The sequence below is a fragment of the Pituophis catenifer genome, unplaced genomic scaffold (assembly GCF_029215685.1).
Source record: "Pituophis catenifer annectens isolate HBS135680 unplaced genomic scaffold, rPitCat1.0.hap2 SCAF_2, whole genome shotgun sequence".
NCBI classification, from domain to species: domain Eukaryota; kingdom Metazoa; phylum Chordata; class Lepidosauria; order Squamata; family Colubridae; genus Pituophis; species Pituophis catenifer.
Genome location: NW_027256882.1, coordinates 179452514 through 179465620, shown reverse-complemented (window position 1 = coordinate 179465620; position 13107 = coordinate 179452514). Strand labels below are relative to the sequence as shown.

At 40.8% G+C, this 13107-nt stretch overlaps 1 protein-coding gene across 2 annotated transcripts in view; it reads right to left on the bottom strand.

Annotated features, from left to right (window-relative positions):
• The window catches only part of CC2D1A (coiled-coil and C2 domain containing 1A), a 57289-nt gene extending 44549 nt beyond the window's left edge, over nt 1-12740 (bottom strand). The window contains exons 1-7 of one of the 2 annotated variants that reach the window (XM_070938207.1): nt 12677-12740; nt 9960-10082; nt 7051-7183; nt 5862-5971; nt 5578-5646; nt 2767-2904; nt 1715-2081 (exon numbers count right to left, since the gene is read on the bottom strand). In XM_070938207.1, the coding sequence (XP_070794308.1) occupies nt 1715-2081; nt 2767-2904; nt 5578-5646; nt 5862-5971; nt 7051-7183; nt 9960-10031 (889 nt within the window). In that variant the 5' untranslated portion in view covers nt 10032-10082; nt 12677-12740. Of the gene's footprint in view, nt 1-1714; nt 2082-2766; nt 2905-5577; nt 5647-5861; nt 5972-7050; nt 7184-9959; nt 10083-11906; nt 11948-12676 lie in introns of those variants that run through there. The other variant, XM_070938206.1, reaches the window with a different exon arrangement.
• Nucleotides 12741-13107: the final 367 nt, after the last annotated feature.

Genomic DNA, 13107 nt, shown 5'->3' with positions numbered 1-13107 from the left:
TATATTATAATGTAAGCATTTAAATGTATAGCCAGTTCAGTGTAAAAGTTAAAGCACTGAGTTAGAAACTTGAAGACTGTGAATTCTACTCCCAATGTAGACTCAAAATCAGCTGGGTGACTGCTCAGCCATAGGAAGAAAAGCACTTTTGGAAAAATTCTGGGGCTGTTGCTAAGCATCAAAAATTACTTGAAGGGTGTATGTGAGAGACATGCTATTATGCTTTCCAGCTTCTATACTTTAATCAAGAATATAAATATATATAAATATTTGAACAAGTCACTATCGCAATACATGTATTTGCAATTTACTTTTCTACTTATATTGCGGCACACAAATTTATACTTGGTGTAGGAAGAACTGCATAAAATACAGTTCTAACGTATCAGAAACTAGTGGCTGATCACAATGCTACCTTCTCTATCAAAGTGATCTGATGAACTGGGAGTAAGAGACCCTCACTGATTTGTTCCAAGAATTGTATGTCTCTAACTACCCCTTTTGATTGGCAGGCCATCATGAAATTTGTCAGATGCTTTTCAAAAATCACCTCTGTTTCAAAAGCAACTTACCACGAGGAATAGTGGCTTAAGAACACACCATGAGTACGTAAGCTATTCTTTAGATCTCGGTGGTTCTGCTAAGGCTATGCATTCCCAAAAGAAAATATTAGCACAAGGTTTTACTGTGATTTATGCTCTGGCCCAACTTCAAAGGTTTATGATTGGCAACAGATTTTTTTAAGTGGTTTCTATCAAACACGAGACATCAAATGCATGGGATCTGAGAAGAACAAAAATAAAGCTTGCTTTGATTCTATCCTTTTTAATCCTTTCAGCTGCTGTTATCAGATCTAGTCAATGAACAAAAAGCATGTTGTATCTTGGCTACAACATGCCAAGTTTCTTGGTGAAACTAACTGAAGAATCCTAGCTATACACAAAATTAATGCTAAATTAAGCTCCAGGCAATTCAAAATGATGCAAGGAAGATTAAATCAAATCCAAATCTCAGACATTAAGGTGCTGAACATTAAAAAAGATCCTAATACGAATAATGGTCCAAAAGTAAAGTAATAGTTAGACATAAGAGAAAGAGAGAGCTCCTATATACTTATTACAATTACTTAGCTAATATAAATATTAATCCACTGAGGTCTCTAAGTCCTGCAAAACAACTTATTATAATTGTTCTGTATTCTAATTTTCCTTTTCAGACTTCTTTCCGTTTTATTTTCATGAGCATCAACAGGGTTGTACCTAAATCTCCCTTCTCCTGGCCCTATTAACAGCTCTTCTCTGTAATTCATTATGTCAGTCTGGAATTTCCAACCTGGAGAATCTGCTATAGTGCCCTAGCTGCATCTCTTTCTTTGTTAGATGACTGGGTGGGATGGTTGACATATAGACCTCACAATCATGATACCCGATAAAATTGACAGATTTCTCTACTGCTTTTTCTCCTTTCCTACCTATTGGGCTGACTGAGATGATAGAGACTTTGGAGAGCTAGAAAGCTCGTCACTTTCTCGTGGCATTTTAGTTAGTCCTTTGAACTACCTTGTACTCAACTCTTCAAAAACAGTACTGGATCCAGAATCAAAGCTAAACTGAGCTTTAGACTGTTTCCTCTGCAGAAAATTATATTTCCCAATACGAATCACATCTTTCCTCTCTTAGACACTTTAAGCTGGGTCATATTTTTCAGTACTAACCTGATGAAAGGGAAGATGCTGTTGGGGCAGATGTTTCCAGTGGTGTTTCTGAGGAATTGAGTGGTGGGCCAGTTGTTGGAGAAATCTTTGGTTTTGGAAGTTTTGGTGGTGGAACTTTGGGAGGCAGCTGTAACCCAGGGGATGATATAGATGGTGATTGTTCAAGAGCTGCAGTTGGTGGCTCTGGAGTAAAGTGATTGGTTAACACTTCACTTTCTTCTGCTGTGGAGGGTTGTGAGATTGGAGCGATCTTCAAAGAAGCAGCCTGCGGGCAATTACTACTCTTTCCTGTAGCTACTGGTGGAGGAATCTCGTCTTCATCTATCTTTTTGCCTTTCCGTACAGAGGTCAATAGGTTTTCTAGAGTCTGGGAAAAAAGGCCTCATATAATAAAAGCAGCTTGCAGGTTCATCCATAAATTGAGTATGCCCCCGGTAAAAGGACATGGTTTTTTAAAATCACATCCTTTACCCACCCCAAAAGGATCTTCAAGACAGATAAGACTGGAGCATTATAAAATCCTCATGGGAAACAATGGTTATCTACCACTGAAGTTAGAAAAAAGCATTTCTCATTTCATTTATCAGCTGCTCATGTGACACTTTCCATATCTGTCAAAGCTCCATCTTTATCTTGGGTTTCCTCCCACTGGCCCCATCTACTTATAGTTTTTAGTACCTCCAAGCGTCTTGTAAACCTTACCCAAGTCTTTCCATAACTTCTGCATCTTGCCAAGATCAGTAGAGGTTTTAATTCTTAAATCAGGTGAGATCCCAATGGCTAACCATGTCACTACTATACTCTAGCATCCTGTATAGAACTGACATTCACTTGCCACTCTCACAGCTAGCACTAAAAAATAGACTTACTTGTACTACTGGGTAACGAAACATGGAATGATTAGTGATGGCTTCCAATAGAAATACTTTCACAATGGAAAGTTCTAGGTGTGAAAGGCACAAAAGTCCTTTCCAGCACAAGCTTCCTATTAATGTTATTAAGAAACACTAAAGATCTAATACATTTATCCCAGCAAATATTTGGTGACTTACTTTGAGGCCTCTTTCATAGCGACGCATTTTGGAACTTTCCCCAGCTTGTTTTGCATTAGCAGTAGCAACCTTGTACATAGCCAGTCTTTCCAGCAAAATGGATTCAGATGTGTTGGAAGCAGCTGGAGCACCATGTTCCTGGCAAAGCACAACACCAATCCTTATTTCTTACAGAAAGCCAACATTAGTTCAATTGCAGAAGAGTTACTCTGTGGCATAGTATACATCTGAGGTCAAACCAGGAGTCCCAGGATATGTTTTTCCCCCTCCAGCAATAAACCATAAACAGCAATATAAAAGAGAAGGAAAATCATATTCCTGGCAAAAAAAGGGGAGAGACTACTAACTTGGAATCAAAATTATACACTCTTTTACACTCTTGCAAAAAGAAATGCTGTTCTATCTTTCTAGTTTATTTATGTCCACCCAGAAATTTGCACAACAACTGCTCAAACAGATTGCTTTTTAGATAAGCTTTTTATTTCTGGGATACTTATTGCCTTAATTCAAATTATTGTTATATTCTTTGCCTAGGGACACATGATTTATTGTTGCTGGGTTGTACATTTTCTAGACACGAGGAAAAAAGCTAGAGCAAAATTTATTACTATGGATTTTATAGGTCTGCTGTTAAGATTGTTGCATAAGTGCATTTAAGACGGTGTCTGGAGGGGTAGTGGGTTGATTGGAAAGCCTGACAGTGTGAGTTCTAGGAATTGGTGGGGGTAGATGGGGGGTAGATGTGTGATTGTGGGCAGATGGAGCAGGGTCAGCTTGATTAGTTGGGAAGAATTTGATCCTGTTATTCTTGAGTAAACAGGACTCTCAGGTGCTAACTCAGCCACTTTTATTAAATCATCACCCCTCCTAGCTAGTGAGATTAGGGAGGTCACATGGCATTGGATCCATAAAATAGAATCCACTTCCTTGAGGGAAGAATGATTCCATGAGATTTGAAAGAGGCAATACAGGTAGTCCTTGATTTACATCGGCAACTGGCACTGGAATGTCCATCTCTTAGTGATGCGGATGTAAATGTGACTGCATTACTTAGTGATGACAATCCCTGTCATTGTCATTGTTAACCAAATCCCATGGTCATTAAGTGAGGCGACTTCCTGTCAGCTTCCCACAACCAAATCAGTGGTATTGCTGGCACAAAATTGCAAGTGGCTTTCAAGCAGGCAGGCAGGCAGGCAGGCAAATCGCTGCTACTGGATGGGAGAGGGCACAATGTGGTACGTGGAAAGCACGGGAGGGTGTGTAGAGATGTGCAAGGGTGCGAGCAAGATGTGGTGAGGGTAAGAGAGTCTGCAAGAGTTGGGGAGGCTGCATGAGAGTGACAAGGGATGGGAAGAGTGTAAGAGGTTGCAAGGAAGGCACAGAAAGCACTGCAAAGATATGTGACCCAAAGGTGCTTTTTTCAAGAGGCAACTGGACTTTCTGGTTTGTCTTTGAGGATGTTTTGCTTCTCATCCAAGAAGTTTCTTCAGCTCTGACTGGATGGTGGGGAATGGGACAAGGATTTACACTTCTTGCAGACAGCTGGTCATTTGCATTCTTTAAGGTCATTAAGGCCACCTGGAGGTTTATCTGTGTCATCAGGATCACCTGTGCAAATGGGTGTGGAGCCTTCTTGGAGCTGTTGAAAGTACTGTTATAGATTAGAGATAGATGATGTGTATTTGTTTATTGAATAGCCCGAAGGCCTTTTCAAATAGATGATGTGGTATCCCTCCCCCTCTGTTGAGAGAGGACTGTTCAAATTTTATATAAATGGGCTCTTTAACCCATTTCAAACCAGCGATCCTCTCTGTCCAAAGTATGGACTTTGTTATTTTCAAAAGAGCGGCCTGTGTCTTTTAAATGCAGATGGACTGCTGAATCTAGTCCTGATGTGTTTGTTCACCTATGTTGTGCCATGAGTTTATGAAGTGGTTGTTTCGTTTCCCCAATGTACAGATCTGCACATGGCTCACTGCATTGTACTGCATATACCTAGTTGCTCAGTTTCTGTCTGGGTGTTTTATCCTTAGGGTGGACAAGCTTCTGCCTTACTGTATTCTTGGGCTTGAAGTGTGCACGTATGTTATGTTGGCTGAAGATCCTCCTGAGCTTTTCCATTATGCCTGCAACGTACGGAATGACAACGTTGCTTCGTTTATTGTTTTCTTCATTATCTGTTGTGGAGAAGCTCCTGGAGGGTCTTTTCTGAGATTTGATGAAGTCCCACTTGGGAGAGACACACATTCTGAGGGCTTCCTTGATGTGTTTACGTTCTTTTTCTTTCCCATCTTTGCTGGTAGGCAGGTCTTCAGCTAGGTGATGTAAGGTTCTGATGACCCCCATTTTGTGTGCCAATCGGTGGTGGGAATCAAAATGTAAATATTGATTCGTGTGTGTGTGGGGGGGGGGGGGTTCTGTAAACTTCAGTGTTAAGGCTTCTGTCTTCCTTAATGTGTGCTGCACAGTCCAGGAAGGCTAGACTATTTTCCTTAATATCCTCCCATGTGAATTTGATGTATCTGTCCAGAGTTGATGTGTTTGGTGAATGCTTCCAATTCCTGTGTTTTGATCTTCACCCAAGTATTGCCCACATACCTATACCAGTGAGTGGGTGGAATTCCTGTGAAGGAGTCTAGGGCTTTGGTTTCTACCTTTTCCAGTGAAAAGGTAGGGGTTACAATGGGGGATATCAATGAACCCATGGCACAAAAAGGTACACAAATTACCTTTTGGGACAATTTTTTTGGAGTTGCAATTTAAAAGTAAGCAAGAACAACAAAGCCAAGTTGATATGAAAATATGCACCTTAGTAGCAGCAGGTACCACAGCATCTGGGGCCTTACCATCTTCTTCAAGTACTTCTGTTAGTTCAGCCTGAAAATCAGAGAAATATATTGTTAAAGCTACATATGAAATTTAAACAAGAGAATTTTTTTTCTATTTCTAACATTTCTAACATCTTGACACTATAGCATAACACCTAGGAAATGTTATGAAATCCTGTTCTGAACTACATTTCTTTCATTTCCACCTCTAACATTGTATGTTTCATAGTGACCGGGTGTTACTAGATCTCAAGGTATTATTACCATTAGTTCATCATCATCTTCTAAATCTTCCTCTTCTACCCCATCGTCTTCATCAAGGTCCTTCATACAGAGGGCAGCCATTTTTTCAATAGCTTCCATTGGCAAAGGAGCTAAGAAAGAAAAAGTAGCAGCATCAGCCAGCAGTCACTCTCGTGTGCCATGAAATCAGCTCAAGATTGTATTACTTACAACTTACATAGATACAGCAGAGGGTAAAAATGGATAAATACATAATCACACAGCTGTGATGCACAAAGTTATAATCTTAAAATAAGAACTCTAAAGGGATGATTGTACTTGTCTGAAACTTGGAAGACTAAAGTAGATCTTTCATCAAATACCCAAAAGACGCTACAAGTCTATTTGCTTTAGCATCAAATATTCATAGATTTACTCCAATTTATATGTAGGTACTGCTACTGTACTCCCTTTAGTCAGACATCAAACACAGGTTGAATTTACCACGTGAGTACTCTATAATCCCACCAGTGTTGTTCAAATGACATTAGCTTCCTTAGAATATTATATATATGGGAGAATGTATGTATGTATGTATGTATGTATGTATGTATGTATGTATGTACTGTATATATATGGGAGAAACTTCTGCATGTATTGGATTTCATGTGAGCAAGGATCATGACAATGCTAGATCTCTTTTTTTTTGGCCTGGAAGCCAATGTGTATAAAGCCATAGATGAAGATTTTCTCTCAGCAATTATTATGCTGAATCTGTAGCACTCATAGTCCTGACTTCATCTGAGCATTGGTGATTGGATTATTCTTTCTATTCCTGAATACTGTATCTGAATAGAAGTATTGAGACCACAAAAAATATGAACAAGGTCCATTCCACCTTTCTTAGCGGTGGTGTCTTTCCCAAGTAATAGCTTATCCCTGCATGTAAAAACCCCTTCCTCCAACTGAGTTTCTGAAAAGAAGTGAAAACATGTCTCTGAAGGACAGTATTTGATGGATGTTAGGTTTTCTTGTCTTTATTTCTGTTGTAGGCCAGTGGAGCTGGTTTGAAAGAGACCAGCACAAAAATACCAATAATAAAATTCCAGAAAGATGCAAGAAAGCAGCAGCAATTTTTTAAAAATAACTCCGCACATATCCACTTCATAGACCTCATAAATCACTACTTTTAAGTCATAACAACCCCATAAAAACCCTAGAGTCCACTTACTTTTTCCATTTGGCTTCTGGTTGGGATCTGGTTGGCCTCCAACAATAGCCAGGAATTCAGCTTCCAGTTCTTGATCATCCTCTCCATTGCTAGCCATCATGTTTTCAGGAGAGAAATCCAACAGCAAACCCATCTGTATAATAGGATTCAAGCATGTAAACTACAGAAGCCTCTTTCTTAACCAAGTTAGAGCTTGCTTCATAGATAAATTCTTATGGTGCTCATTTTATCATAAGGTTATATTAGCATATATTTCAAGGGAAGGGGATTGAGGACATATAAAAGGAAGTAATTTGTTATATAGAACACAGTTAAACTGTGGAATTCATTATCCTAGAACCGTGATGGCGAACCTATGGCACGCGTTGCCCCAGCTCAGCTCCACCATGCACGCGTGCGCGCCTCCCACCAGCCACCTGGTCGTCAGGTCTCTGCTGTGCATGCACAGGGGTAGGGCACATGCAGGGGGCTGTGGGCACATGTGGGGGGGCTACATGTGCATGCGAGGAGTGGGGCACATGAATGGGGTGTGCACATGAGCAGGGGGTGGAGAGCATACGTGGGGCGTGCACATTGCATTTTGGGGGTGCGCACACACACACATGCGCTTTTGGCACTCGGTCCAGAAAAGGTTAGCCATCACTGTCCTAGGATGTAGCCTTATCAATAGCCAACTTTTTTTAAAGGTCAATTCATGGATAAAATTGTCAACAGTTATTAATCATTATGCTTAATACAACTGCTATAGGAAGTACCAGTTGCTAAACAGTATATGCAGTCCTTCCATCTAGCACTCAGTTGGCTTCTTTGGGAACAAAATGGTTTGGTCTGGTATAGGATCTCTAAAATAACTAGCATCTCTGTGACAGATCAAAGATCTTACTAAAGTTTTTGTTAAATAAATCTGGCTGCTGTACAAAAAGAAAGATGGTTTTAATGAAAACTTGGAAGTTATTGTTTATACGCATAAAATTGCAGATGTTAATGTGGGGAAGTTGGGTGAAAAACTGTCCCAACAAAAGTTTTGTTTTTCTATAATAATAATGGCAGTCATTAGGAACCACCCATACCTTTTGCTGCTGAGTGTCTCCAATGCCCCCAGGCCTTACTGACATCACCAGCTCAATCAATAACACCACCCTGGTAGCTGCTGAACAGCTGATCAGAGCACAAGTTCTTCCTATGTGGCCTGTGATTATTTTTAATTTATCAATATGGCCTTTTCCATTTACAACTTATGCAGGTCTGCTCTAAATTAAAACACCCATGGCATTTAATATCAGTATCAATATATTCATCTCATTAGATAAGATCTTTTTCAAGAACTTTTTAGGACCTAAGAAAAAGAACTACTGTATTGTGGTGCCCTTTTAACTAACTCCATGCATAGCTGTATTGGGATTTAAGCTTTATTTTTTGTGCTCTTGTCAAAACCATTGACCCCTCTGTTGCAGCCTAATCATAATGGCTTAAAGTTGTCATTAAAGAGTCAATAGAGTCACGCTGTGTTAGGAATAGGAATTTAGGAATCTTGCTTGATATGTATGAGATTTCATAAAATATGCCATCTTTTCCTGTACAAGGAACAGCAGGATCCAATTCTTGGATTTCTGATGGACAATTAGAGCACATTTTCAACAGTCATGATAATAAAAAGCATACATCACTTTCAATTGGCAATGATGAGCACTACGGTGATGAGCACTATGGTATCCCAAGGACCAGGGATATGCACGTATTATTTTTCAATAATATTACATGTATTGTTGCAGGATGTAAAGCTGCCTTCTGCAACTGACTGATGGTGATATTGTCAGTGCCAATGGTGTTCAAATGCTGCTCTTGATGTTTTGGAATTATTATTTATTCAATTTGTATGTCTGCCCATCTCATTTATTTATTTATTTATTTATTTATTATATTTCTATACCGCCTTTCTCCCGTAGGACTCAAGGCGGTGTACAGTCAAGAATATAGACACACAAACATCATAAAATTGCTAATTAAAATTATTACTTAGTTTGGTCAATTAAATAAAACCCAGAATTAGATCACATTTAAAAAATCATTCACATGTTCATATGTTTAGCCCCGCCTGTTGGAACATCAGGGTCTTGAGGGCACGGCGGAAAGCACGGAGATCAGGGATATTCCGTATCTCTGGGGACAGTTCATTCCAAAGGGTTGGAGCCCTCACAGAGAAGGCCCTCCCCCTGGGAGTCGCCAGTCGGCATAATTTGACTGACGGTACCCTGAGTAGTCCCTCCCTGTGAGAACGAACTGGTCGGTGGGAGGCTATTGGTGGCAAAAGACGGTCTCGTAGGTACCCAGGTCCTAAGCCATGGAGCGCTTTAAAAGTGATAACTAACACCTTGAATCGCACCCGGAAGACCACCGGGACCCAGTGCAGCTCGCGTAGGAGAGGTGTTACATGGGCGTAACGAGCTGCACCCATAATCACCCGCGCGGCTACATTTTGGACCAGTTGGAGCCTCCAGGTGCTTTTCAAGGGGAAAAAGTGCTTAGTGCTTTTCATCTAAGCAACTTTGAGCAACTTGCAACAGGTAAAAAAACCCAATCCAATGAAAACTAATATATAAATATATAACCACCATTGGTCAGAAAGGTCGGCAGTTCGGTGGTTCGAGAATCCCTAGTACAGCGTGAGCAGGGGGTTGGACTAGATGACCTCCAAGGTCCCTTCCAACTCTGTTATTGTTACAATCAAAGTAAAACAAAAAAAAATCATGATCATAGGCAGAATCCATCCTTACATCAGCTCAACACAGCCATTGTAAAAGCTCCCCACCATCACCAGAGCCTCAGAGATGGTGACAGAACCAAGTGTCAGGGCCTTCCTAAAGATTCCACATGTCAAAGGTTAGAAGAAGAAATGTATAATGACTCACTTGTCTGGCTGCAGCAGTCCCCTTGCCTCCCCGTGAAGGTGGTGGAGGTGGTGGCTTCCTGTTCTTCTTCATTTTCCTTTACTATGCCCTCAGTAAGTGCAAGTTAGCATTAGACAGATGGATCTAAGGATATTTAGAAAGCCTTCCGTAAGCTCTTGTCTCTGTTTCTCACGGTCTCATCTCCCTTTCTGTTGTCAGCCCTTACTTCCTTCTCCACATAGGCTTCAAACAGCAGGAGACAGTTAAATTAATACCTTGTAAAATGAAGTATCAAGACTGCTTTGAGCAGAGTCTAACTCACAATTAGCACTGTAAATAGACAGATCCATGCAGTTTTCTTGGCAACAGCATGGAAGTGTTTTGCCATTCTTCTCTTCCAATTTTCTTATTTCAGTCTAGATTATAGTTCCATGTGTCATCCCACCCTAGCACTGACCAAGTACAACTTTCTTAGCTTTTTCAGAAACAACCAAGGATGCCTAGGTGTTGCCATCTATGATGACTGTAATATGTTTTAAATCAAGAAGCACCCGCTTCTTGCCACACCCCAATATCTCCCACATTCTTTTGTCAACATGCTGTTGAAATCCATGCAAGTTTATTTATAAGAAAATCTGGTGTGAGTTATGTAGAGTATCAATTTTAACAACACCTATGATCACTGTGTTATGAATCATATTATGTTACTATAAAGGACAGTCCTTTATTTCAGAATGCTTTCCTTTAGATTTATTATCTTGGTTTTGATCTGGAATAGGATCACTGTACATATACATCACCAAACTCAATGTCCCAGCCATCCTTATAAATAGATTCCAGAAAGACTTTCCAGAAATATGCTGGAAAGAAATATGCTCTTATTCCCATTAAGTCTCTGCTAAAACTGTAGAATTAGTTGTACAACTAAATTTAAAAACAACAAATAGCATTTAATACTTAATGGGAATTACCTTGCTACCTATGTACTTGGTGTGATATTTTTGTCCTTGTAAGTCAGCTCATATTTTGCCTCTATTAATGTTAATCAGAAAACGCTGCACCGAATTCCGTTTGCATTTATTTATTTATTGGTTCAATTTATATGCTGCCCTTCTCCGGAGACTCAGGGCAGCTTACAATGCTTTTAAGCAATAGCCTTCATACTTTTGTATATACCTGCTTAGTAGGGCTTTCACCCCCCCAAAGCGGTGTTCTTTTTTTATACAAAGTCAGCTTATTGCCCCCACAAACCGGGTCCTCATTTTACCTACCTCGAAAGGATGGAAGGCTGAGTCAACCTTGAGCCTGGTGAGATTTGAACTTGCAGTAATTGCAGGCAGCTGGTGCTACTTATTTATTTATTTATTTTATTTTTATTTTATTGAATTTATATACCTACTCCCGAAGGACTCAGGGCGGTGAACAGCCATAGAATAAAACATATAGATACAAAATTTAAAATAAAATAAAACGAATTAAATAATTTGGCTGAACAAATTTAAAACCCCAATAATTTAAAACCAAATTTAAAATTTCCATTTAAAAAGGGGAGTACTTAACAGCACTTTATAGTCTGCTGCGCCACCAAGGTATTGAGAGCTTGTTCCCAGGTAAGGACGTCCTATTTGGCCTACCTGTACCACAAATCAGGACAAGAACTACAGGACAAGTACTACAGTTCCCTTAGTTCTTCAGTGGAAACTCCGATTTTCCCTTTCCCTAATATAGGAATCACAATACCGTTCTGGCTTACAGGACACTTGCATAAATAACAAGGAAGTGAATATGCAGGTTTAACAGGATTATCTTGATTTGTGGGTTCCCTATTCTCCCTCCCCCCCCAGTAAGCTTTCATGCAGCGATTTGTCGTGTGTGTGTCCCCCTCCCTACGCGCGCGCAACATGTAATGCAACAGGGGGCCATGTCTCCCCTTCCCCTCCCCTCCCCTTCCCATTAAAAGGCACTCACTTCCTGCTTTCTCTCCTGAAGCCTCCCGCGACACCGCGCTTGGCTTTACGGCTCCCTTGCCTTGATTTTTGTCACGGCAATGCCCTTCCTCCCTTTACGGTACCTTCTGTCTTTTGCTAATTGGGAGTCGTAGCTCCTTTTTCTCTTTAAGGAAGGCAGCTGCTGGGTTTTCGCCTTAATGGGGTCCAAAAATAAAATAAAATAAAATAAGCCCTGGGCGTTATCCCTGCAGTTCTTAAGGGCACAGTGAATTAAGGACCAAGCAGCCGCGGCATTCTCAAAAGAGTTCCAAATTTAAGCTTGACGCAGCGGAACAAACTACTAGATCGGTGTTTCTCAACCTTGGCAGCTTGAAGATGGGTGGACTTCAACTCCCAGAATCCCCCAGCCAGCAACGCTGGCTGGGGGATTCTGGGAGTTGAAGTCCACCCATCTTCAAGCTGCCAAGGTTGAGAAACACTGTACTAGATCATGTCTCAAAACTGAGATGTTGCCTTCCAACTGCTTTCTGCTGCAAGAGGGGAAAAAACTAGTCGCACATAATTGTCCTTATTAAAGAAGGCTGGTGTTGGATCTTATTCCGATTGGAAAGTCTGGGCACAGAGGCATCAATCTCCCTAATTATTAATTTATAAGTCTCTCCAGGACCCTGAGACCGAGAAGCCGGTGAGAAATAGACAACGATGAAAAGAGCTTACAATTTAGTCCCAGTTGATGCTCCCACCTTCCAATGAACTGGTTGAAACGGAGTGGGGGGGGGCAATACGTACCCAAAGCTTTCTAGAAGAATGTCTTCGTCCCGCTGAAGAGAGCAGAACAATTCGTAACAATTAGGGCTGCGCCTCTGCTGGCATATAGAAGTATTGTTACCCCGACTTAGGAAGTTCCCTCAAGTAGCACCGCAAATGAAACGGCGCACAACTCTTGGAGTTTTCTACGTTTATCTTCCTGCCGATCTAAGTGGAGTAAGGCAGGGTTTCTATCAGGGGGCGTGGCGTTAAGAAATAGAATAGGAGGAGCCACGGCTAAATGAGGAGGTGAAAGGCGGAGTGGATCGCGGTTACTTTAAGGCGCTGTTGGGAAAGAAGGGCGTGCTTTGGTTTGGCGGGAAAAGCCTTTGTCGGTTTAAGCAGCTGGACACACGTGGGATCAGTTACGCGCATAATCATAATTTATAAATGCTCCTTGGCAAATTTTCTTG